The sequence below is a fragment of the Lissotriton helveticus genome, chromosome 9, assembly GCF_964261635.1.
Source record: "Lissotriton helveticus chromosome 9, aLisHel1.1, whole genome shotgun sequence".
NCBI classification, from domain to species: Eukaryota; Metazoa; Chordata; class Amphibia; order Caudata; family Salamandridae; genus Lissotriton; species Lissotriton helveticus.
In genome coordinates this window covers 341,044,513-341,070,700 of record NC_136070.1, presented here as the reverse complement: position 1 = coordinate 341,070,700, position 26,188 = coordinate 341,044,513, and the positions used below count along the sequence as shown (strand labels likewise).

The 26,188-nt window shown below is 42.8% G+C and overlaps 1 protein-coding gene across 2 annotated transcripts in view; it reads left to right on the top strand.

Annotated features, from left to right (window-relative positions):
* TC2N (tandem C2 domains, nuclear) overlaps positions 1-26,188 on the top strand; it is a 255,478-nt gene that overhangs the window by 40,575 nt on the left and 188,715 nt on the right. For both annotated transcript variants that reach the window (XM_078660065.1, XM_078660066.1), the window contains exon 2: positions 14,276-14,404. In XM_078660065.1, the coding sequence (XP_078516191.1) occupies positions 14,350-14,404 (55 nt within the window). In that variant the 5' untranslated portion in view covers positions 14,276-14,349. The remainder of the gene's footprint in view (positions 1-14,275; positions 14,405-26,188) is intronic.

Here is a 26,188-nt window from a genome sequence, read left to right as displayed (position 1 = left end):
AGAGAATCTTATGGCCAAACAAAATGACTTGGGCGAATAAAAGACATGCTACAGAGTGACTTGGAGACTGCACTCTTTTTTATGGGCAACCAATGAAGATTTTGAATTTCTCCAAAAAACAGAATGCTATTTCTACACGTAGTACAGGACATGGCTGCAGCATTGTGAATATGCACAAAATGCAAAAATAGACCTTTTGTTCGATGACCCAAGAAGATTGACTGCAGTTATCAATGTACAAATGGATGAATTCGTGGAGCACTAATATCTTATGCACAAAGTTAAATAAAAATGGCAGAATTCTGCAAAGCACTCTAAGCTGGCAAACCAGGTCTCTGAGCCACAACAAACGTGCAGACTTTAGGATAACTTTGTTTCAGTCAAGGCTTATAAACTTCTATCGAGTTCAATGGTTTAGGGCATTGGCCCATAAAGAGAGCGCAGACATATTGTCCTAATTATAGTGAAAGTTCTGCTTTTTGCTGAGATCATCTTGAGGATGTTGCTTGACCACCTCTACTGCATCTTCTTTTACTCAGTGAAGGATTAGGTAAAATTGGTTTCTTCATGACACCTGATTGGCTACTAGAGATTTATTAACTTTTCATATGACATGATTGTACTGTAAGAAAAACAGAACAAAGTGGTTGGACAGGATTATTCAAAAAACAATTACCTAAACACACAGTCAATCTGTACCATGTGACCACTGGATTATTATTCCAAAAGAATTTATTTTTCTTTTTTATATATTTGTCAAAAGATTCTTCAAAAACAAGCACAAACAGAAACACTGTCAGATCAAAAAGGTTCATATATAATAATAATAATAATAATAATACTGGATTTTATACAGCGCGAACAGCTACCTCACAAGGAGGTGTCCCGGCGCTAGTAGTTCACCGATAACCTGGGCCAAAGAGGGGAAGCTAGCGTGGCTGGGTGAAAAGCCAGGTCTTTAGCAATTTCTTAAAGCAGGGTTCGGTTGGAGCCTGTTGAATTGCTTGTGGTAGGGAGTTCCACAAAGCGGAGACATTCGCTGAGAAGGTCCGACCGCCTAGTCGGGCCTTCTTAGCACGTGGGACAGCCAGTAGAACACGGTCATTGGACCGTAGTGCGCGGCTTTGGGAGTATCTTGGGAGACGGTTTTTCAGGTATTGTGGGCAGGAACCATGCAAAGATCTGAATGCAAGCGTCAGCGCTTTGAATTTTGTTCTGTTGGCAACTGGTAGCCAATGCAGGGTACGAAGATGCGGAGAGACTGACTGCTTAAACGGGATTCGCAGTAACAGTCTCGCAGCCGCATTCTGAACTACCTGAAGCTTGTGAGTCAGGTATTTAGGGAGGCCAAGATACAAGCCATTGGCATAATCCAGTCGTGAGGTAACAGTTGCGTGGACAACTGTTTTTCTGCAGCCCACCGGTAGAAGTTTTAAAATTTTACGAAGGTTTCTTAGCTTGCTCAGGCAGCATCCGGCCACTTGTTGGATATGGGATGTAAAGGACATATTATCGTCCCATCTCACTCCAAGATTTTTTGCCGATTGACTGGGTGACGGGGGTGGGCCCATCTCCGTAGGCCACCAGAGTTCTGGGGCGGGGGTGGGGCCCTTCCCGAAGAAGATGACTTCGGTTTTATTGGCATTTAATTTTAGTTTATTAGTGTTCATCCAGTGTGCTATGTCCTGGAGACAGCCTTTGAAATTTGCGAAGGAGTCTTGCGTCATCTCTGAGTACGGAAATACCAACTGGGTGTCGTCAGCATACGAGATTGCCTTGACACCCCAGTTGGCAATTAACGCAAAGAGAGGTGCCAGATAGATGTTAAACAAAAGGGGGCTGAGGGCCGAACCCTGCGGGACTCCACAGCTGAGGGGTTTGGGTGAGGAGGAGATTGTCCCGAGTGCCACCTTCTGCGTTCTCAGAGATAGATAGGAGCTTATCCATCCCAGTGCACTATCCTGAATACCTATCGCTGCCAGCCGGCTGAGTAGTCTGGCATGGTCCACCGTATCGAAGGCGGCCGACAGATCCAGGAGTACCAGCATTGCTGAGTTTCCTGCATCCATCGACCACCTCACTGACTCGGCTACCTCTATGAGTGCTGTTTCGGTGCTAAAGCCGGGACGGAAACCCGATTGAGTTTCATGTAGAGTATTGTTGGATTCCACGAATTTGCTCAGTTGGCGCTGTATAACTTTTTCCAGCATTTTTCCCGGGGCAGCCAACAGGGATATTGGTCGAAGATTCGTGAGGTCATCTGGGTCTCCATTGGGTTTTTTCTTTAGGGGTAGGAGAGTAGCGTGCTTCCACACGTCCGGGAAAATGCCCGATGTGATGGAAGAATTCCAGGTATCTTGAAGCGTGGGGGCTACCGAGTCCGCTATGGCATTCCATAGTTTAGCTGGACAGGGATCATCAGGGGAGCCGGATTTGCAGCGGCTTAGTTCTTGCCTTACCTCGTTCAGGGGGATATACGTGAACTGGGTGAGGGTCTCTCCTAGCTCGCCATTATTCGCTAGGTCCTGCTTCACTGTTTTTACTACTGGACCAAAAGAGTCGTATACTTTTTTAATTTTATGATCAAAGAACTCTGAGATTTGCTCACATAGCGTAGCTGTGGGTACCACCTCTCTTTCAATGCACTTTGGTTTGAAGAATGACTGTACCACTTTGAAAACTTGTTTGCTAGACTGTTCTGCCTGAAGAATCGAGTCCGCATAGAAGCGCTTTTTACTTTTCCTGATGGCTTTCCGAAGTTTTTTGGAGGCTTCCTTATACCTAACTTTTTCTTCCAGACCGTAGTTTGCTCTCCAGCGTCTCTCCAATTTTTTACATGCCGCTTTCTCATTCCTAAGTTCCTGCGAGAACCAGGGAGCTGAGGGGGAGTCTCTTTTTGATAGAGCCCGGGAAGCTGGAGCAATGGAGGAAACCATCTTTCTGATCCATATACAGTATCTACAAACGTACATATTTACAATTTTGCAACAATGAATCAATCAAAAAGTGGTTAAACACACCAAACAAAAACATTCACATAAATAATAGTCCAAAACAATTGCAGTTATATACAGTGCAAAAATTAGTCCATAAACAAAAACAAGCACCAGTCCTAGGAGCTAAAAAACCAAGCGACAGGCGGGTTTGAGGTCGAAAACAAGCCTGCCTGTCTACAAAAGCCTGTGGTATAATGTTTTTTAGGGTTGCGAGGCTAGGGTACAGAGTGGTAATATGATTTACATCCTAGCGACACCCTTTGTTGTAGCCACAGGGTGGTATTGTCGACGCGTTTCGAACCTCAGTGTTCAAGGTTCTCTTCAGGACGGGGACTGGGGGAAGGATTCTGCACGGTGGCACAAAGATTGCCGTAGTGTAGGTATAACGTAATTCACAGTCGCACCTGCAATGACGCAGAACAGGACTTTGGGCGTGGTGTCAGGCTTCAGAAGCATTCGGGGATCAGCGTGGCTCACATGTTTGTGCGCGCTGGTCTTAGCCTTGGGACCACAGAGGGGGATGCGGCCGGTCACTGACCCCAATTCAGGCCGGCAGGCAAAGTTCACCCGGTTTGTAAAGGAATTAATCCAGCCTCAAGGATCTTTAGTTGCTCACTCTCTCCCAATGACAGGTAGGACAGAGTCTCTGAATTAAGCAGAATACTCTCACCCAGTCAAGAGATCAGGGCTAGATCCAACACCATTTAAAAGTACAGCACAGACAAAGACACTGTCTAAGTGATTGGGAAGCGTTAGGGAGAGAGTAACTGGACTGAACATACAAAGGATGCTGCAGTGCCAGAGGACAACAATTACGGTCTGTTCTCTACTTTCCTTTGAGTAGCTACCTAACATGGTATTAAAGGAAATTATATGTTCAATACTTTTATACCTATCACTGCTTACAATGAGTTAGGGTTGTACAAAGCTGCAAATCCAAAATTTAGCACACTTTACAAAGATAGATGTCCAGTCAGAGTTGTTAATTAGTTCAAATTAACATTTTAGACATGCCTTATTCAAAGATACATGTACTGTAAAAAGCTGCACCAAAGAAGAGATATCATTAAATTCAATACAGCAATAAAGTATCACAAAGTAAATACAGGTAGCACTACTGACTACCAAGTTACACTCACAATTTCATGATCACCAGCTGAGCAGGATCGCTGTGCTGTTTGTAAGGCTATCAGAACTTTGAAGAATGTATAGTGTGGATATCGGCAACCCTCCCCAACTACCATAGGAAGTGGCAAATAGTACACAATGCATTACAAGAAACATGTCACACACAGTTTGGTGGAAAAAGTTTTCTGCAGGTTTATTTTGTAAATCAAAAATGCCAAGGTGGTGGGTTAACTTACGGGCGATACAAGGGCAGGCATCGATGAGTAACCTCCACTGCCCACCTGCCTGATGAGCGAAATGGCAGCGTGGCCAACCCATTCGTGCTACCATTTTATTGGGGAGTTTCTTCCTTATATCTCATGGACCACGCGTCCATGATATTACTTACACTTTTCTTTTTGCATAGAGCATTGTAAGGCAAGCCCCCCCGGTTGCTCCAGCTCACACCCACCCAAAGGACTAGCGGGGCACCAGCGTTTACATTCAGGGTCCTGCCATAAAGACTCTTGGGGTTTGGCATACAGCAGCCCTGGTGTGCTCCTTGAGATGGTAACCCTATGTACCAATCAGTCTCCAGATCGCCCTGCAACTCCACCTGCAACACAAATAAACATTTAATACTTTGAGCACAATGCAAAGCAAATCCTGCTGCCAGCACGCTGGGTATGGGGTAGGGAGGGTGATAGCACGTCCAGCGGGGGAACAAAGAGGCCGGCACCTGGGTGGGGCAGGTGTAAGTACCTGCCCCAGCCCACTAGCGCTGGAAATGATGCAGGGAGAGCACCGGAAATTGGGGGACTCCTGTGTGAGGTCCGAGCGAGTAGAGCGCGGGGAGTGTGCCAGAATGAGGCACTAAGGGCAGCTCTCTTACAAGGGCGCTTTTCGTGCGTTGCAGGCAGCCGCAATTCTCATGCCAAAATAGTAGATCAAAGTATAATGTTTGCAATCACTACCTGCTTGCAATCTTTAGGAAAATTAGAAACAGCACACAATTCAATGAGTGAATGCCAACCATGGGAAAACCGGATGCTGGACAGACCAGGCTTGCCCTTCATCCCTGAACGCTTTGTGAGGGTGTGTGTACATAACCTCAGGCAGGAGCATTGTCCAGCAGTCAGTTTTGGTAAGACACCTTGTGCTTTCCCTTCAGACACACCCTGAGACAAACAGGAGGGAGGAAGAAGTGTCGATCGGCTCGCAAACATAGCAATACAGTTAAATACATTTATTTTATTCCATACTGCAGATTTAAAAATGCACCCTTAAGAAAAGAAGTAGGAGAATTAAATATAAGGTCACTGCTTGAAGCATGTTTCTGTAATGCCTCATGACTCGTTCCGGACTTGGAAGGCAATCTCTCCATATTGTTTACATAATTCTCTTAAAATACCTCTTGTTTGAGTTGACTTTCTTCGTGCTAGAGTGGTGTTTGTGTAGCAGAATGGTATACTGTACAATCAGAAATACAAACATGCGGCCATAACAACCAGCCCAACATTTACCTGGAAACCTGACTCTGGATCAGTAAAAGGTATCTTTTTGAAGTAGATTTTTACCTGCATCCGTCAGCCCCTAAACGGGATTTAGATACAGGAAGGAAACCGAGGCAGCTGGTACTGCCTTTTGCAGGGTTCTTGCAAGGAGTTAGGGTGCTTTTGACAGATTGGGCAAAATGTGCTCTGCACTGGGAATTTAGAACCCCTTGCTGGGGGCATCCTACCATTCTTAATATTGGCTTGCTCTGGAACTGGCATGGCCTACAGAGAAACACTACCCTGAAGGACATTCAAGTATCTCTGATGGCTAATTATGTCGTAGTCCTGCCCACCCTTTCACCTCTGCACGCCCCTGGCATGAGAACAAGTAATCCTTCCGGTGTGCTATCAGCGGCGCAGCCTAACTGAGATGTGTGTTTCTTGTAGAGAAATGTCGTTCTGTATAGTGCTGTAGTTTTCAGTATTCATCCCCAACTTCACCATAATACAGTAAACAGCAGAAGTTATTTTCCAGATGCATAAACTGACAATGGTGTGGAAAAATGCGTCTGTGAAAATATATGAGAGGAAATAGGCGACCGGAGCCATCCCAGAGTTCCAAAGGGACACCAGGAAACACATCCCAATTGCGTTATGGCTTCAATGTTCCCCTCCCCTCATCCTCACCTTCTTATTGAAATATTTGGGGTACGCAGCACAGAAGAACGTAGCTAAGGAAATTCATTCTTTGGAGTCTGATTTTTTTTAGTTGCATATCTTAGGCATGTACAAGGTGTTCAGCCAAAACGTATGCCTCGATTATAAGTGGTTGTTGAATTCCGATCAGAATTACAAGGTGCGATAAAAACAACATTCTTAGATTTCTACCTCCGATAAATTCCGGCAAGTCGAATGGGCTGGCATTTAATAGGGTAAATGTACTATAGATATGGGACATGCGGTGTTTGGTGTGAAAGGTGCCAACATCCATGTAATGCCACATTTTTAAGGCATAACCCAAGGATATTGGTTTTTATCAAGTGCAGTACATAGCACCTAGCCCTCTGAGACACTCCTAATCAATACTTAACTTCAGCTATTTGAGAAGACTGCAGCCATCAAAAAATTTAACCTGTTCAAAGCCTTAATCATATCAAAGTGAGGAAAAGTACAATATCCCTCCTAGCAGTGAATTGAGCTTTCCTCTCAGTCATCCCAAGTAATACACATTAACGTTGGTGGGTACACTCCGCGGCCATCAAATTTAAGGATGGCTGATCGTTATAGGATCGCAGATATGGTTATGGTCAGCCGATCATTCCACAGGTTGTGTGACATTCCACAGGTTGCGTGGCATTACCACAAAGGCCTTTACCATTTACCCCGTATATACATATATATATATGATCAAGGCTATCTCTAGCCGAAACGCGTCATGGCGGACTGGTGCTGGGTCTAAAATTTCAATAAAACAGCTTTGCACCACGCTTTGGGTCTCGTTGGTTCCTGTTCCCCTGTGTGGGTTAACTGCTGCGCTTGAGGACTCCTTGGAACTTTACATACCTCATATATATATATATATATATATATATATATATATATATATATATATATATATATATATATATATATATATATATATATATATATATATATATATATATATATATATATATATGTATATATATATATATATATATATTACTAAGTTAATTTTAAATATGTTTTTTCTCTTTTGGGGGAACCCCCACCTTTAAAAAAAAATACCCTAACCTTTGCCACCCTTTACACTACCCGCCCCTAAACCCTAAAATTACTCTTACCTCCATTTACTACTAACCACCCCTAAACCCTAAAATTACCTTTGCCACCCTTTACCACTATCCACCCCAAGCCCTAAAATGACCCTTACCTCCATTTACCACTAACCACCCCTAAACCCTAAAATTACATTTGCCACCCTTTACCACTATCCACCCCAAGCTCTAAAATGACCCTTACTACCCTTACCACTGCCCACTCCTAAATCCTAAAACTACTGTTACCACTATTTATAACTTTACAACTACCCACTTTTGAATCCTACATTTAGCCTTTCTGTTTTATATATAAATATACATATATATATATATATATATATATATATATATATATATATATATATATATATATATATATATATATATATATATATATATATATATATATATTCTTTACCACACCAAACTTTCCCATTCAAAGAAGGCGCTGACTCCGTGAATCTCAGTTCAAAACGTTTATTCCATGTTCAGTTGCTGCTCAGACGCGTTTCGGCGGCTTGCTCCCGCCTTGCTCACTAACATCTGTACTGCTACATCCTAGCATTCTTATACATTTTACCATAGTCATGTGATACATTTCTCTGCCATTTGACTGGCTATTACTTTGTCAACCATGGACCCACCCAGTGAATTACCATAACTAGTTGATGACTGTGCATATTCCCTTGTTCTATGTAAGTCTTTCTTCACTAGTTATTCTGTAACACTAAAAAACATCCTTTGTAAATTATAAATCAATACATAAAATAAAATAAAATCAACATATGCCTTCCCTTTGCCGCAGGTACCACAAACAAATATTTTTAACCCTCCAAATACAATTATTTACATTTTTTATTGTCCCTTGAAATATGTCAAACATACGAGATGCCTACTAAGATAAGTCTGTTTTTCATATATGTTACTGTGGGTTACTGCATACTGCTTCCATGAGTCTCTACACAGGCCTATCCAAACCTCCCAAGTTCACCTGCACTCGCAATACGACATGTGTCGCTCTGTGATTGGATGTGCATACTCGCGCTTCTATCACAAAGGTTCCTCTGATATGGCAAACCGGTGATTAGTAGTTTCACAGCCCGTGCTGCTGCGACTGCCTGCCACATATGCTCGAGGTGGGTGTGTGATTTATGGCTAAATGCCCGCTTGTGTGAGCGCTCGGAAAGGCGGCTTGCATACTTTGTTTATTAATCGTTTTAGGCCGTCTTAGCGAGTCACTCAGTGATAATCTGTTACCGGGTACCTTCTGATAGCGAACTGTCACCGGGAGGGGAAAGGGTGTAAAGTAGTGTCCGACCGGAGTCGTGTAGATTTAGACATGGGGACCTGTCAGGTTTTGGCGGCGGGAGGCAATTGGGTGAGGTGCCGTGAAGTGTGTACCTTCACTGGCACTGTTTGACATTTACATATGAAACGTGAGTGTATAATGCTTAGAGCATCAGATGGTAAAGAGTGGTATTGAGGGAAGGGACAAAAGGAAGAACAAATTAGTTTACAGTTCAAATATGGACACTTAAAGCCTCATCCGCGTTCAATCCCGACGGGATTTTGGAGTTTAGGAGAATAATGTACCTAGACTCCAGGCGTCGTAACGCCAATTTACGATTACCGCCCCTGAGACTTCTGGGTATACTGTCAATGACATAATAAGTGAGGCCTGTTGCATTGCCACCATGGTTCTCGTGTATGTGTCTCGCGACTGGGTAAGTTGGGTCCTCATTCGTAATTGCACGCAAGTGCTGCAATATTCTTACGTGAGCAGGGTGGATGGTGGAGCCCACATATCTTTTCCCACACTCACAGGTGAGCACGTACACTGCATATTCGGTTTTGCATGTATAGGCTTCCCTAATTTTGTACGGGAAATGCCTGAACGGTACATCAACATTTGATGTATTTTTCCCATGGGTGCAGGCCTTGCACTTACTGCATTTTCTAAATCCTTTCTGTGCCTGAAACCAGTCTCTGGGTTTTTTGGGTTTCACTACAGGGGCATTGCAGACCAATTCACTACGCATTGACTTGGCCTTCCTGAATGATACTAATGGTGTTTTGCCCACCATATGACCTATTGTAGGGTCATTGCGGATTAGCGGCCAGTGCCTAGTTAGGATTTTGCGGAGGTTAGCATGATACCGATTGTATCCTGTTATCAACCTAGGCGGTTGCCTCTCTTGTTTGGCATGCAAATTCTCTGTTACTTTTGGGAACAATACTTCATCACGAGTTTTTTTGTTACATTTAACTTCTGCACTCTTGCAAGTTTTGGATGTGTATCCCCTTTGTAGTAATCTCGAAAACAGGTTCTGTTTGGCTTCTTTTAAACCTTCACTAGTGCTGCAGTTACGTGTCATTCTCAGACATTCTGCATAGGGGATCGATTGTTTGAGTGGAGTGGGGTGAAAACTATGAGCGTGCAAGATAGCATTCCCCGCTGTAGGCTTGCGGTAAGTACGTGTTTGAATTTTACCATTTTCAACATACAGTTCTAGGTCTAAAAACTGAATACTTTCTCTGCTACTACTGCAGGTAAACTTTAAATTCAATGCATTTTCATTTAAGCTTTCAGCGAATTGCAGTGCACTTTCCCCGCTCCCCTCCCACAAAATGAAAATGTCATCAATGAATCTTTTGTATATGACCACATTGTTAGTCATAATTTCCGGGTATAGTGCCCACAGTACCTGCTCCTCCCGCCAGCCCATATGTAGATTCGCATAGCTGGGGGAGAAGCAGGTACCCATGGCCGAACCTTGAACCTGCTTGTAGTGTAACCTGTCAAAGATGAATGTATTGTTAGTAAGGCACCATTCAGTCATTTCCAGTATCATTCTTGTGTGTTCAAACAAATGTATTGGTCTTTTGCCCAGGTAGTACTTGATTGCGTTGAGGCCGTCGCTGTGTCTAATGCTGGTGTAGAGTGATTGCACATCCATGGTCATAAAGAGATATTGTTCTCCTTGGAACTTTACATACCTCATATATATATATATATATATATGTATATATATATATTACTAAGTTAATTTTAAATATGTTTTTTCTCTTTTGGGGGAACCCCCACCTTTAAAAAAAAATACCCTAACCTTTGCCACCCTTTACACTACCCGCCCCTAAACCCTAAAATTACTCTTACCTCCATTTACTACTAACCACCCCTAAACCCTAAAATTACCTTTGCCACCCTTTACCACTATCCACCCCAAGCCCTAAAATGACCCTTACCTCCATTTACCACTAACCACCCCTAAACCCTAAAATTACATTTGCCACCCTTTACCACTATCCACCCCAAGCTCTAAAATGACCCTTACTACCCTTACCACTGCCCACTCCTAAATCCTAAAACTACTGTTACCACTATTTATAACTTTACAACTACCCACTTTTGAATCCTACATTTAGCCTTTCTGTTTTATATATAAATATACATATATATATATATATATATATATATATATATATATATATATATATATATATATATATATATATATATATGTATATATATATATATATATATATGCATATATATACATATATATATATATATATATATATATATATATATATATATATATATATATAGCGAGAGAGAGATGTATGCATACATACATACACTACGTAGTAAAGGCTGACTCCCCATTCCACATGGGGGAACTTAATGATTACATGCTCCCTCTCCAGCCCCCCCCCCCCCGCTCTATCCTCCAGCTCAGCAAGTTTTGATGGTCGGTTTTAAGAGGGTAATAAGTCAGCAGTGATCTTGGGTATATCCCAAGTACTAGAAAATCTCTATACCGCAGGTCTTTCTTACAGTGTGGGCTAGATTCCTTCTTGGGATTGACCAAATATTGACACAAATTTTTCCATAAAAAATGGACAACCAGCCCTGTGTTGGATATGCACAAATGTCCATGGCACATAAGCAGTTGTATGATCAATGCATTTCAAGAGTTGGTTAGTGTGAAAGTGAGCAAGCGCTAGAGACAGAGAAACCGGGCTGTGGTTTAACACTGTCCTGAATCAAATAACTTCTAATTATGTTGTGGAAAATGGCAAAGTCTTCTTAGGGTAGCAGAAAAGTGATACAGTTTAGCTTCTGTTGTTGGGGGGGTATTTAGACAAAGAAAGGGCCTGTTGGCAAATTTTAGACACCGTAATGACCAGTTGGGGGCCTTTCAGACGCAGTCAGGACTAGTTTCTTAGATGAGTGCATACAGCTAGAGTATTATTTCATGATTAGTTGGTACACGTAGTTGGTTGGATTGAGTTAGCTGTAAGAGTTAAGGTGAGGAATCTGATATTGACTCTAGAGTTTACCTAGAGCCAGTGAAGGGGTCTCAGAAAAGGTCTGCTGAACAACAATGTGTTCACACCGACGCTATGCTTGAGGTGCATTGAAATGGCCACATTTGATCTCAACAGTGAGAAAACACAGTTAGTTAATATAGCCACTGCAACTATTTGTGATCTCAGAGTCTGTTTTAAAGGACCGAAACCTCACCCCAGTAAGGTTTCAGAAATGAACAAAAGAAATAATTGAGTAAGGCTATTAACAGGCCTTCAACAAGAAGATAATACGAACTGGCTGAAAACCTGTCCTGCTATTGTGTCTTTTGTAAAGCCCTAACACAAAGGTGTGGGTGGGGCGCAGGCCATTTAAGGGTTGCCGTGGGTTTGTCTACTCAACGCAGACGCAATACTACTGGTCTACAGCTGAAGAACTATTAATAGTTATGTCCAAGTAAGAACTGGAGAGAAGATGCAACCACTTTCCTGGATGCGGAGCTGAAAGATATTGATGTTATCATCACTAGTATTATCCACTGTACATGTACTCGGCACTGCACACTTCAGTCTAAAGATAAGCATCGCATAGCGCAGAATATTCTCGGTTAGACAACCCTCAATGCAATGCTGCTGCAGCAAAAGGTGCACCACAAGGGAGAGGTGGTGAGGTCCTGATATCTGTGGCCTCTGCCCTTAGAGGCTTACAATGACTGTAAGCCTCTGATCGTGTTCGTGGGATGGTTTCGACGTTAGCGGAAAGTGGATGGCTCCAAGGCGAATAACTATATGGTGAGATACTTTACCAAGAGGGGAAGTGTGAGTTCTGAACACATCGGACTTCTAACGAGCCGGTGAGCTGCCATTACCCAGCATTTTGATGATTTGGACTGTGACTTTGAGAGCTGCTACACCCTAAGAGTGGGATATTGGTTGGAAGATTCGTTTACCCCCAGAGGTTCTTTTGAAAAAGTGTTACTCTGGAGCCCTAGTCCTGATGAGGCCCTCAAGTTCATGGGCTGAAACGCTTCGACATATACAGAGGAAGACACCTAACAAAAATGTTTACATTTATGAAAAATATCTTTGAGCATTTATGTAAAAATTAGGACTACAACTGATAATCCTTAATGCTCGACAGGGTGATCTTACATATAAGGAATGCTCAGGGAAATTTTAGGTAGAGCATCCATTATTGAATGATAAGGGCCAAGAGAAACAATAAGTGAAGTGTATAACTTTTTGTTTCTATTCATGTTTGTTGTATATATAATGTGTGTATATATGCCTATTGTGATTAATGTGTATATATGTATTTAAATGGTGCATTAATGTAGTTTGTTGATTCCAAAAGAAATTTTATAAGAGAAAAAAGAAAAGAAAAAAACAGATAAATAAATATTCACTTTATAAGTTTGAAACATTTGATATTTGTTTTCGGTTAACCGGCGGTTAGTGATTTTGACTAAATTGTTAGATTAGATCTGAAGATTGAATATGAGGGAAAGTTAATTTGAGTTTCTTTCCGACCTATGTTTGATGTATTGATCCCGAGGCATTATTTTTCTGTTTGATATAAACAATGACTGTAATGGCATCCGTAGTTGTTGGAGGCGTAAGAGGTGGGTACACTCGGATATTGGGGAGCGCAGGTGTTTGATGCAGTCGCAGGTTCTAGCGCTGAGAACCACCCTCCACAAATAAAGTCTTAAGGAGAATTGAACAGAGAGATGCTCATGAGAAGCTGGAGGTTTTAGGACAGAGTTGGGTTTGGAGAACTGATCTGAAGTTCTAGTGCTTGCAATTGGTAGTCTGGCCAAGCGGAGATGTCTAGGAGGTGTCTGAAAGTGTATGCGGCTGATCAGATTTGAACAGAAAAGTTTTATGTAGTGCTTTGTACGTGTGTATGTGTGATTTCTGATGAACAGAAGGTGGCTGATAGGCAGAGCTAAGTGTCATCCCCAACTAAAGGAAACAAGTGAAAGAGTGTAGAGTGAGTCAAGGAGAGTCAATAGGAGAGTGAAAGGAGAATGAAGAGATGCTGCGACTTGAAAAAGCAAATGATCTTTTATGAAGGCAGGGGTGTGGGGTCACAGAAGTTGACCTGAAAAATTGTATAAGTCGGTGGTCATTTTTGTTATGAGATCCGCTAGGGTATCATTAGACCCCCTTGTCCAGCAAGATGTTAACTTAACCTGCAGCAAACCATGTTCAATAAGGTCTCTTTTTCTGTAAAGATTGCTGTACCCAATACAGCCAAAGACAGAACCGTGAAAGCTTCCTTTGCACAGGTACGGCAACACAGGAACTTCCAATAATCCTGACTAAATTCTTCAAGGGGTGGGAGATCCCAGTCACAACATGCTTGGTTCCACAGTCTTACAAAAGTAACATTTTGCTCCATCTGTTTGAGTACTGCACTAAAATATTTTTTTCATATTTTTCCCTAATCGAACAAAAAAATGAATCCCATTGTTCTGCATGAAATAGACTGGGATACTGTAATGGACAATGCGGCTTGGCTGCCAGGTGATGACATCTACTGTTTATTTTGTCTCCCTCCCAGCAACAAGGCTGAGTTCTTCTTCCAGTAGAACTGGATTTATGATTTGATTTTCGTGATACCTGGGCTGGACAGTGATGGCGACAGAAATAATCAAAAGCTGCTGCAGCACGTGCTTCCACAAGGGCGATGGTAAGAACCTCTTTCGTTATTGAAATGAATGTACATTATGTTATTCAATGGAAGGGTCAGAAGGACCTGGAAGCAGTGGATGTCCAGCAGGTCAGATGGGGGACACTACTTCCAATCCCAGGGGCTGGGCAGGAAGTGAGAATTATGAGAATTGCAGGCTATATCAGGGTACCCGAGAAGAAGGGGAATGTAAATGTAAATGTGGGATACTTGTAAAGCACACTGTTACTCTACCCGAGTGTCCTGGCGCTGTAGACCGCTGGGGAACCCGTCCTGGTTTTCCCTGTGAGATGCTCCATTTCTGGTTATCTCCAGGGTGAAACCAGGCATCCCCGGCGTCTGTGGGGGGCCGTTGTAGAGATGAGGCAAGCTTAATGCCCAGAGTTGCCGAGTGTGTTCCCTGGTTAGAGTAGGCACTGAGGCGAGAATTATCGAGTCCGTTGACCCTGGTCCACAACCCTGCCGCGTCGGGAATTGAACCCTGGTCCTGGGCCGTTCTCTGCTTACAGGTCTGCCGCCTCTAACCAGTGAGCCACACCTCTCCACACAACACACACAAGGAAGGGTCTCTTAAGTAAAGAATAGTGTTAGGAGCTACATGTGTGAAGCTAGAGATTCTTACAGAGAGCCTCCTCCAATCTATTGCTCAAGATTCTTGTTTGGGTGTTTATAAGATGGCTAAACATTTTTCAGTTCTGGGTGTGGGGACTAAAAATGTTGTTGTCCTTGATTTACCTGTTCCACGTGCGCTTATATTTCACAACACTGATATTCATCATGCATATTTAATGTTCACGGTAAGGGGTGTGGCCTCATTATATTCAGATGTTCTATTAGGGGGCCAAACCAAGTTCTGCTTAGCAACTCTACATTAAGCCTTCTCTGTCAGCAAGTGAGGTACACACACTCAGAGAACTATACATCACAAGTGCCATTTATCATTTCAGTATTCGATTGGTCCCGTCACCACCAAGCCAGCATAAGGAACTGCAACAGGATACTTTTACCTTGTGAAGGGTTAGTTTCAGAAGGAAGTGCCCTTTTTGTCAATGTACACTAAAAACTGGTAAACGTAGAGAAGACTGGATTACATCAATGGAGTGACCTAGATTTCTGTTGGTTAACACAGAAACTGTACATGAAGTGGACAACAAATCAATTGACTTAAATATGCTATGATAGAGGCTGTAGCTGTAGCTATGGCCTTTATTGATCTAATGCCTACATTTAAATTAACAGAATCAAACTATACGGTATCTAGCATAGTCCAGAGAGTGACAAGCACTGTTATGTGTAGACAATATGGCTTACGTTACACATTTCAGTGACAAAGTGTCAATTGACTGCTTTAACACTAAAAACAATGTGTCTCCAGTCAGTGTCCTGGTGCTCACTCTCTTTAATTTGTTTGACGTTGCTACAGCAACAGTTTTGAACAGAGATGTTGTAGATGTCACTTGTGTGAAGCCGCCCCATTTAACATTTTAATGCACACATATATTAAAAATATCAATAGCAATGCAATTTTTAGGAATCGCCTACTAGAAAGCACAGCACTGTCTGTTGGATCTGTTAGATTACAGTAGACTTAAAGCCCACCCCCCATTTCCTACCTTTGGTTGGCTTCATTGCCACTCACATTACTTGCTTTTTATTGATTAGCGTGTACGGACTTTACTTCCTCTTCTTGTGTTTGTCTCTCTCCTGGAGCATGGACGCATTACAGTGCACTTAGACTGCTCACTTTTTCAGGTCCTACTTTTTCCTTTTTGTTTAAATACGCTGTCAGAGTGCATATGTTTTCCAGCTGTCTCCCTAATGTGCTTCTCTTCCCCTTGCCATGGTGCTCTCTCTCTCGCCTGTGTGTTTCTCCACCACCCCCTTCGATGATGGACCTGCCCATGTGTGCTCCCCACACCCGCTTTACTTTCTCACTCATGTGCTTCTATCTCCTGCCAGCTTCAAATGCTCTCTCTCTGTCTCACCTGTTTGCTTTTGTCCTCCTACCCTCCGCTCTCCAGGTTGCTGACCCTCTTTCTCCCCTACACCTTCTGTGTTGCTTTACCCCAACTCCACCATTTGTGCTGCATCTGGGCCTTTGTGTTGCTTCAGCACCCACCCTTCCTCTATGTTGATTTCACACACCCTGCCTGTGTTGCTTCTCCCTCCCACTTTCCCCCCAAAAAGCTTCTGCATAATTTTTTCTTTTTGTTTGCTGATTCAAGTAGGTTGGCAAATAAAAATTTAAATTTAATGGCTGCGTCATTTTGAGGGACCGGGTCTGCATGGTATGCAAGGCTACAAAAAGATGCAATAGGGTTTTTTAGTCGAATTTAATCTAGCCATACTGCATAGCAAAACAGATGTTCACAGCATAATAAAAATAATTTACAATGCTATTAGCTTCCAAAGGCGAGACCTGTTAACTTTGCCAATGCTTGGTTTAAAGTGTTGTGCTACTGACATTAGAAAATCACTATGTAAAATCTCTTGCATCTTGTACAGGAACCAATCTGACCTGAAAAGGTAGCCGTGTTTGTGGATAAAAACTGAAGGGGTTTGGTATCAATTAATGCTGGACCATAACGAGCATGGATACATTTACTTTCATATCCTTGTTTGGACCTGCATATTCCATTTTATTTTGTTGTAACTCTCATTAACCCCTTCCATGCTCATGACGGAACGGTTCCGTCATGAGCTACGGTTGAGCTGTGCTCATGACGGGACCGTTCCGTCATGACCACGCCCGTTTCTATTAGGGCCCAGCACCGGAGGGGGAAACGCGGTCGCACTGAAAAGGTTAATGATTGTCATCATGATAATCATCAATCATCTCTGTTGTGCCTGCTTATGAGCACTGAAAGCATAAGAGACACAGATGGAACAGCATACGTTCTCACTGACCTCCTAAATGATAATGCATCATCTGTGTTAAGAATGGGTACTGAAAGACAATTTTATAATGAGACACCTGAAATGATGATGACATTGCTTCTTAGTCCTAGGCATCCCTGGGGTTACCAGCAGATTCTTTGGTATTGGTCGCAAAGGTCTAGGAGGAGCGTAAAGTGTAACCCTGTATCTAAGTTCTTCTGAAAGCATCACATGCATTTCTTTGTTCATCAGAGGAAGAGCCTAAAATGCCTTCCTAGCAGAGACTGGAGGTCAATGCAAAAATCTGAGATTCTGTGAGATATGATCTCTTTTATTGAGTTTAGTGACTGTGTCGGAAGCAGACTTTTGCAAGACTTGGAATCTATGGATCTGCTTCTTGGCCAAGCAGCAGGATCTTGCAATATTCTCATCTGTGATCCCACATTAAGGTTTGCAGTAATAGCCCTGTTTTGTTCCTCTAGCAAGGCACTACTTTTGTACAGCAACTTGATTTAATACGTGAAGGACAAGACCACTGCATTAATGTGAGTTTTCATGTTCATGGAGGTGCTAAAATTTTTTCCAAGATCTTAACTTTAAACTGCTGGTAGATGGAGAGATCTTTCCCAGAGTTTACCTCCTGATAACAAGAGTACATTTTTCTTAGCCTTTGAGGACAGTTAAGAGAACTTCTGTTTTAGATCCATTAAAACTCAGTTAATTATTGTTGATCTACTTTACAATGTGGTTAAACTTGAATCGTCTAAGTAATTGCTTTAACTCTAGGCTAATTTGGATCTAAGCAGCATGATAATAGAATAATTCAACACGATTTAAAATAACTGGCGCAGAAGCTAAACATAGCTGTTGAATAAGGCTGGGAATTGAATTAAGCCCTAAAGGAGATGACTCACTCACTCATTCACTCACACACGGGTCCGCGTCAGCTTCTCAGCTGCTGGTTCTGCCTTTTGAGTTACCACGTCAAGCACTCAAGCAGCGAGCTGAGAGGAGCAACTTGCACAATGTGACAGAATCACAAGGCCCATGCTGCTGTGCAGGATCCAGCTTCACCTACCCTTATTCTGTGACAAGTTTGGGATGGGTGGGGTGACAGGCTGACTGCCATGTAACCCTTGCTCTACAGGGCTGAGGCCAGCAGCATGTAGTTCCTTTAGCAGCGATGCTCCATCATAAGTAGTAAAGCACCAAGGTGTGGCAGGGCCCACAGACCAGTATTGCCAATCATAACACGGATGTCATTGCCTGCCTCAAGTTGCTTTAAGGCATTTTCCACTTTAAAGAAGACCCCTTTGTAGCATTTCCTAGTCTTTGTGACCTTATTCTTACTATCTTCCCTCTAATCTTTTTGACAGTTTTAAAAGCTTTGCTATGGTTGGATTTAAAAGCCCTTGATGGCTATGGATGTATCTCTTAAGGTTCTTATAGTTAGAACTCAGTCTTGTTGGCCATGAGCAGGTGACACTGAATTGGGCCGTCCCTTTAGAGGTAGAATATCTTCTAAGTACCTGCAGCATGATTTCAATGATATTCACGCCAGGGACTCTGACGTTAACACCATATTTTCCCCTTTCCGTTAATTGAGAACTGTTATGAACACCAGACTCTGAAGAGGCTGGAAGGAGCCAAAAGGGGGGAAGGAGATGAAAAGAGAAGAGACACTCAGTCAAAGACTCAAACAGGGGACCTCTGGAACGAATGAAAGTGGAAAATGTACGGCAAAGTCTGCTATAGACTGACTGATAAGCCCTGTAATTCAGTGGATAGAATTAGAGAGACTGTGAGTAGGTCCCAGACAACCAGGATACAGTGCAGAAACTAAGCACAAAAGTCAGCCACACTAGTAGCGATAACAGGTGCCCACGAGTAGTCCTCAGTTGAGTAGGTGGATAGGATGATAGTAAGCAAGGCAGTGTTTAAAGAAGGAAGAAGTGTCTTAACCCCCTGAGAGAAACTAGAGGGTAATAAAACAAAAAAAGGTTCAGGGGATGAAAATGATGCAAACCAGTCTACTAGAGTAGAGAACTCACCAACAGTTATAAGTGTATTGCTTTGACGGGTGTTCAAATGTTCCCGGGAAAGCAGTGGGTTCTGCTTCTTCCCGCCTTTACCCAGAAATTATGTTTTATATTCCTACCCATCTTCACCTCCCCAGCTGCCAGTGGCCCATCTGCCGTAATATTCAAGGGGGGGCCTTAGCAAGCTGTACTGTGGAGTATGGGAAATGTGAGTCTTGATACCCTTTGTGACCTTTGGGGATTACAAATTCTGGAATTCCTGACAGTGTGGAAACTAAGGTGTTTTTTAAAGAATTAGTTGGATGCAGTACTTCAGCCTAAAATAAGCAGATACACCGTCTTCCATATTTAGAGTGCATACAGCTGTATACACTCTCAATATGGTGGATGAGACATCTGTCTGTATTTGGTGGATCTCCCACATTTGACAAACTCTAAATAACTCCTACGTTTTCTCTTGGTTTTGAATGCTACATGGCAGTGGCCAACCCAAATGAACCTGGCTCCTTATATTTCAATTTTAGATTTTTACAAAGATCTCATTTGTCTGTTTGTGTTGGGCAAATACTTTGGCTATAAAATACTTTTCAGTTTCTCTTTTTATGATGTTGAGCACTGTTTATATCTGTGGCTACATTATAATCAGGGCCACTAGAATTATGCGATTCCGGGTCCGCAGCTTTTTGTTGTATAATTATGGATTTGCCACACAATCCTTTATCTGCTACATAATTGTCAGATTTTAACAAAAAAAAAGTTTCTAGCTCAAATGGATCAAAAGTTCCTAAAAACATGACGACGTAGGCTCACGTGCAGTGAAAGGTCCTTTGTAAAAGTTAACTGATCATCTTTTGCTTGCTTTTTCCTGTATTTGGTTTGTTAAACTGGTGCTAATGAGGTGAAATATATATACAACAGTATTGCCATGTGTAAAAATTACAAAATAATGAAGTAATAGTTAAAAAAAATGCTGCAATATGCTGCATGCACTGCCTTTCCTTGCCGCACAATTCAGTCAACCGGACTACATAATGTGGTCCTCCCCACCGCATAATTCCAGTGACCCTGATTATCATCTTAGAAATAAGTAGCTAGATTCTACACTTGTGAAGAGTAGCAGAAAACATTACTAGCCAGTATACTGTACCGTGAGTTATCTGGCACTAATGGACCTGCAGAAAACCTATGGTACTATCTCTTGTATTGATTGTAAATCTGTGAGTAAGTAAGGTCACATTGTTGCCTTCCTAGTGAACTGCCCTGTTTGTGAATTATGAAGGCAATCTTTGTTACACACATTGTATCAGGCAATTTAGTGTTTTATTTGTGATTGTTTATTCTATCAAATACAAATTGTTTTTATAAATATTATTTGTTCCATTATGATTGTTTTAATGAATATTTTTGGCTTACCAAAATGGTTATCTAGTGAGAGTTGCTTTGGCCACACAATGTGTTTCACACAAACTATAAAGGGACTTATGTTGGAATCAGTGAGGGATTAGGGAAAACAAGTGAGTACATCTAGTTATCAATCTCCGGTCAGGTGATAATTATATGAGGCAAGAAACACTATGAAATTCCAGGAAACAACCTGCGTTTGCGTAGTAAGTAATCAGCCTGCAAATCATTTGGAGGTCATTTAGATCCAGGTAAAGAAGCAGAAAGAACACGATTGGAAGAAACTGTGCAGGGAGATCATTGAGAGATAAGTGGAAGAAGAAAACAGCAATCTGTGTAACCCAACAGGATCCAAACTAAAGTGTAGAACCTCATATAATCATTAGTAGAGTGCACAATCAATAGAAATAGCCTGTTTTTTTATTGAACACTTTTTGACGTAGTTATTAACAGTTTCTAAGCCCCAAAATACTTGTACTTAGTTATCAATTCTAGGATCCAAAGGTGAGGTTGGGTTCGTGAGAGTCAAACCTGTGACCTGGTGATTTCACACATGGTTCTGTATTGCGTGGAACCAGCCTAAAAGGTGCCAGTCCTCTTTACAGATAACAATGTAACACAGAAAGAGATTTCGCTGCAAAAATAGAGATACAAAACTGGGATGTGGTCACCGCATAATAAAAAATGTAATCAAGGAATTGAAGACTGTACAAGATGTAAAATCCAATACAGAGGTTAAGTACAATACGTGGGTTTGTGTATACATACACAATGTGTAAAAATGAAACCAAGGTAGGATTATAAATATTCCCACAAATGATACGTTACAAATCTACAAGTTGTATGTAAAATTGAGTATCATAGTTGGAGGATGATAAATTCACAGTTCATGGGACTTCCAGTAGCACCCAGCTTGTTTTTACAGAGACACACAATTAATATTTCTACGCTGATAGTGCTTCAGCTCTTTGAGATCCCCTGTTTTTCCTTATCTCTTGGAACCAGAGTGGATTTATAGAAATTCTGATGAATGCCATATTGCTAAGCCTAGTGAAAGCAGAGAAAGCTGGTGCGTGACCCTCTGTCACAGCTACTAAGTTTCCCAGGTTCATACGTAATATGCTGCTCCAGTCCATTTTTTTTATTATCATTCAGGGACTTGTGGTCCTGTTTTATAATCAAATGAGCACGTCACAGAATTCAAAGAAAAAACCAGGACTGGAGCAGCACATCACGCATGGACCTCGGAAACTTGGCAAGGCTGCTGTGTTTGTGTGTCTGACAAAGGTGTTCATAGCTTATTAGCTCCACTTGAAAGAAACGTGGATGCATAGAAATACTCACACACTTAAGGACAGGTGGTGATGCAGCTACGGCAGAGGGAGGCAGGAATGGCCATTCCCATTATCATAACTGATTTGGGGTTCTGGTCACCAAGCCGCAGGAAATTGCAGATCACATCCTACTAAAGGGTCTTCAACTCCACAGACATTGTTTAGGACCAGCGCAGATGAACACCTTCTTGTATGGTATTCACTTACCGTGCCTCTCAGAGGACGGCAGGCAGCTGCTTCAGGGCAGGATCAATAAGGAAGATATTGAGCAGGTCATCTTGGATCTGCCCTATCACAAAGCCCCGGGTCAGGACAGCTTCCCGGCAGAGTTCTACAAGTGGGCCAAATCTGAGGTGGTGGATCTTCTCCATGAGGCCTTCGCTGAGGCTGATCCCAATGGCTCCTTTGGTTTACTGTCCGACAGGACACTGATTTCAGTCCTTCTCAAACCAGAAAAGTACCCTCTTCTTTGCTGCAGTTATCGTCACATATCGCTGTCTAAAGGGGATGCCAATATACTGGCCAGTATTTTATCTGCCTGTCTCAAGTGAGTCCTTCCCTCTCTTATTCGCCATGCGCAAAAGGGGTTTGGCCTAGGCTGCTCCTCTCCTGTTAGCTCATGCGGTTTGGCTAGCAGCAAAACTTTCGGATGAAGCAGGGGTGTTGTCATTGCAAAAACAACAGTTGATGGACAGAATGCAGAACAATGTCATACATTCACCCCAGTACTGAGATCTGGGCCTAACTCCATCGTTTTTTTGCTCACCATGCTATTCCAGTTTGAACCCAGCCATATGCAAATCAGTCTTGACCCTGTGCCCCATGGGAACAGTCCAGCCCGAACTGCCAAGCCAGGTCCTCCCTGGACTGGAAACAAGCATCCTAGGACCGGTTTTGGGCTTTCAGCCCTCTTCAGCCAGGATAGCTTGATTCCAGTGGCATGGAGAGCACGGGACTCACGTTTGAGCATACCCGTCCCACTCGGGATGACAAATGCAAAAACAACAGTTGATGGACAAAATGCAGAACAATGTCATACATTCATCCCAGTACAGAGATCTGGGCCTAAATCCATTGTTTTTTTGCTCACCATGCCATTCCAGTTTGAACCCAGCCATATGCAAATCAGTCTTGACCCTGTGCCCCATGGGAACAGTCCAGCCCGAACTGTTTTGGGGTGTTGTCATTAGACACCAAGAAGGCCTTTGACAGGATATAATGGCACTACCTGTTTGCTGCATTCTGATAATTTTGTCTTGGTAATGGCTTCATCTCCAGATTAAGATGGCTCTATGACTCCTCCTCAGCGCAGGTCAATTGCAGGAGCTCTCTGTCTTGTTCCAGGGTACCCCCCTGCTATTTCTCCTTGCGATGGAGCCTTTAGTGGATTCAATCGGATCATAGGGATCCCTACTCCCAGAGGCCCCTTGACAATGTATCTATACGCAGATGACATCTTGCTCACCCTATTGGCCCTTCCCTCCTCCATTCCCGCAGTGCTAGAAAGTCTTCACCTCTGTTGCACATCACCATGTGTGCTGCCCGTTCCATTCCAGTGGAAGAATTCTAGCCTTTAGGTATTTGGGCATCTTAGTTAACAGGGGCCTGGAGCGCATGGTGGCCGTTAACCTAGACGCACTTATGAAGCAAATGCGATTGGATATCACAAAGTAGTCACACCTGAATCTCTCTCTCTGGGAATGGACTCAAGCAGGGAAAATAGTTACCCTCCTGCGAATCACATATGTGTTGGGCATGCTTTTCAAATTAATTGCCCCTCTCGACCCTCTGTCAGATAGACAAGACCATTATGATCTTCATCTTGGTTTCATCAAGACGTTGCTTGGCAATTCGAAAGCTTATCCCCCATACATCAGCAGGGACAATGGGCCTGTCCCCTGTGGAGCATTACTGTCTAGCCTTCCATTTGGCACAAAGGGCGTACATGCACCCTTGGGTACAAGACCTCCCAATATGGGTTGCGATTGAACGCAGACTGCAGGAGGCCTTGTTGGGACAATAGGTGCTTTATCTTCCTGGCCCCGCTGCAGACGAGACCCCCAACCCAATGCTGAAAACCATGTATTCCACCCGTGCTGAAAGCTATTAATGCCACCTAAACATTTTAGGAGCATTGCTTTGCGCTGAAAGTGTTAAGGAATCTACGTCTTAATCAGTGGCATTATCAGAGTGCAGCCAGTGCCCCAGCTGTTTTCCTCTTTTTTAAGGTCTCTCCTACGCAGCGCGCAAGCGATGCTTTGGAGTGACCTCTTGGAATTACTCCAGACTTTTTCTGACACTCGTGCATGTACTCCACTGTTTCCATTGAGCACTCGTGCATGCACGCCATTTACCTTGCGGGAGCGAGCAGCGGCGCCATCTGTTTACAATTATTGCGCTTGCACTTTGGAAACAGATGGCGCCGCTGCTTGCTCCTGCAAGGTAAACGCTGTACATGGACTGAACCTTGAAGCTGCGCCCCCGTTCCCCACCCTGGCGTTACCGGCCCACAACTGCCCCTGCACCTTCTCCGCTGCTTTTGGCAACCTGTCCTTCTATCACTGCTGTAATAAGCAGTTCTAGCATCCTCTTCTCCTACCCCCGTTGTCTGTGATACTCACTGCTTCCCCTCCTTCTAGCAGGAGGGCGGGTTCCTGTCAGAGCTGCGTATAAAGTTCAGGGCAAAGTTAACATCCAGCAGGTGCGTGTTGCAGACTCCGGGACATTACACACTTCCTAAGTAGGGGGCAGGACCTGCATCCCTTGGTCTGCATGCGCATACAACTCTCCCCTCATTACAGTACCTGCCACTTAGGTCCTGCAGCTGCGACCAGTCCACCACTCTTCAAAGCAGCTCGAGCGCGGGCATGTGGCAAAACAGAAACGCCAGTGCTTGTGCAAATTGAATGTATTTTATTATGTTATTCGTACTTCCTAAGGCTGCTAACCCCTCTCTTCCCCCCAACACTCTACAAACATATAGGATAACATCTAGAATGAAGAAATGATTCAGAGACTGCCACAGAACCTAAAGCAACAGTGATGCGTCTTGCTGTTTTCAAGTCTACATATACCATTCTTTATTTGTTTTACTGTTTAAAGATGAATCTCTTTAAATGTATAATGCAATCTGAGCCAGTCCTACATTTTTCAATTTCATTTGTTTTTAACATAATGCCATTACCAGCTACTTCCATCAACCCACCACAGGGTAGCCCACTTAGGGGCACTAGACTAGACTACCATGCTTCTAATACCCCCAGCCATCTGCCACAAGCTCCACACACTCTGCCCATGTTACCCATGCTCCTCACTCAGGCTCTCTCTTACACTGCCTAATTAATGTGCTACAAGCTGGACCACTGGAATTATGCGAATATGTGGTTTCAGCAATTTTCGCATGATTTTAGATTTGCCGCATTTACCACATAAGCCATCATCTGCTGCATAATCTGCAGATTTTAACAAAAAAATGGTTTTAGCTTAAACTGTTCAAAAGTTACTAAAAATGCAGCAAAACATGTTGCTGCGCAATGGAAGGCCCTTTTCTAAGCTGAGCTGATCATCTTTCTGTTCCTTGTTGCAATATTTGGGTTTCAATCTGGTAATAATGCATTGTAACCAAAGCCCTGACAGTCTTATCAAGTTTAACAAGCATTGGCATAGCCAATAACTCTTGCTTTTGGGACCTTATAAGTATTTAGTTATGCAGCACAATATCCTTGGTGCAACAACAACTGTTGCATGGCTAAACACGTATAAGGTCCCAAAGGCTTGACCTATTGGCTATGCCAATGCTTGTTCCTTCTTTGTCATTGCTCATCCTCCCATGCCACATAACCAAGAGTAATCCGCAAAGCAAATAGGATTTTAAAAGAGAAAAAATATAAATCAGGACTTAAGCTAGGCCTGCTGTAGAGGACGACACAGAATCTCAAATGTAAAGAAAATTAACACGTGACAGCAATTAAAAGGCACCACAGTTACCCTTTCTAGCTGTCATTCATACGTACAGTAGGTTGCCTGGGATATGTGACCAAATAGATTACATGGTTGTTGTGAGTCTTGTTGTTTGATCTCCACTCCCATGGGGTGATGCGGCTATAAAATTCAGAGTGCTCAGAATAAACAGG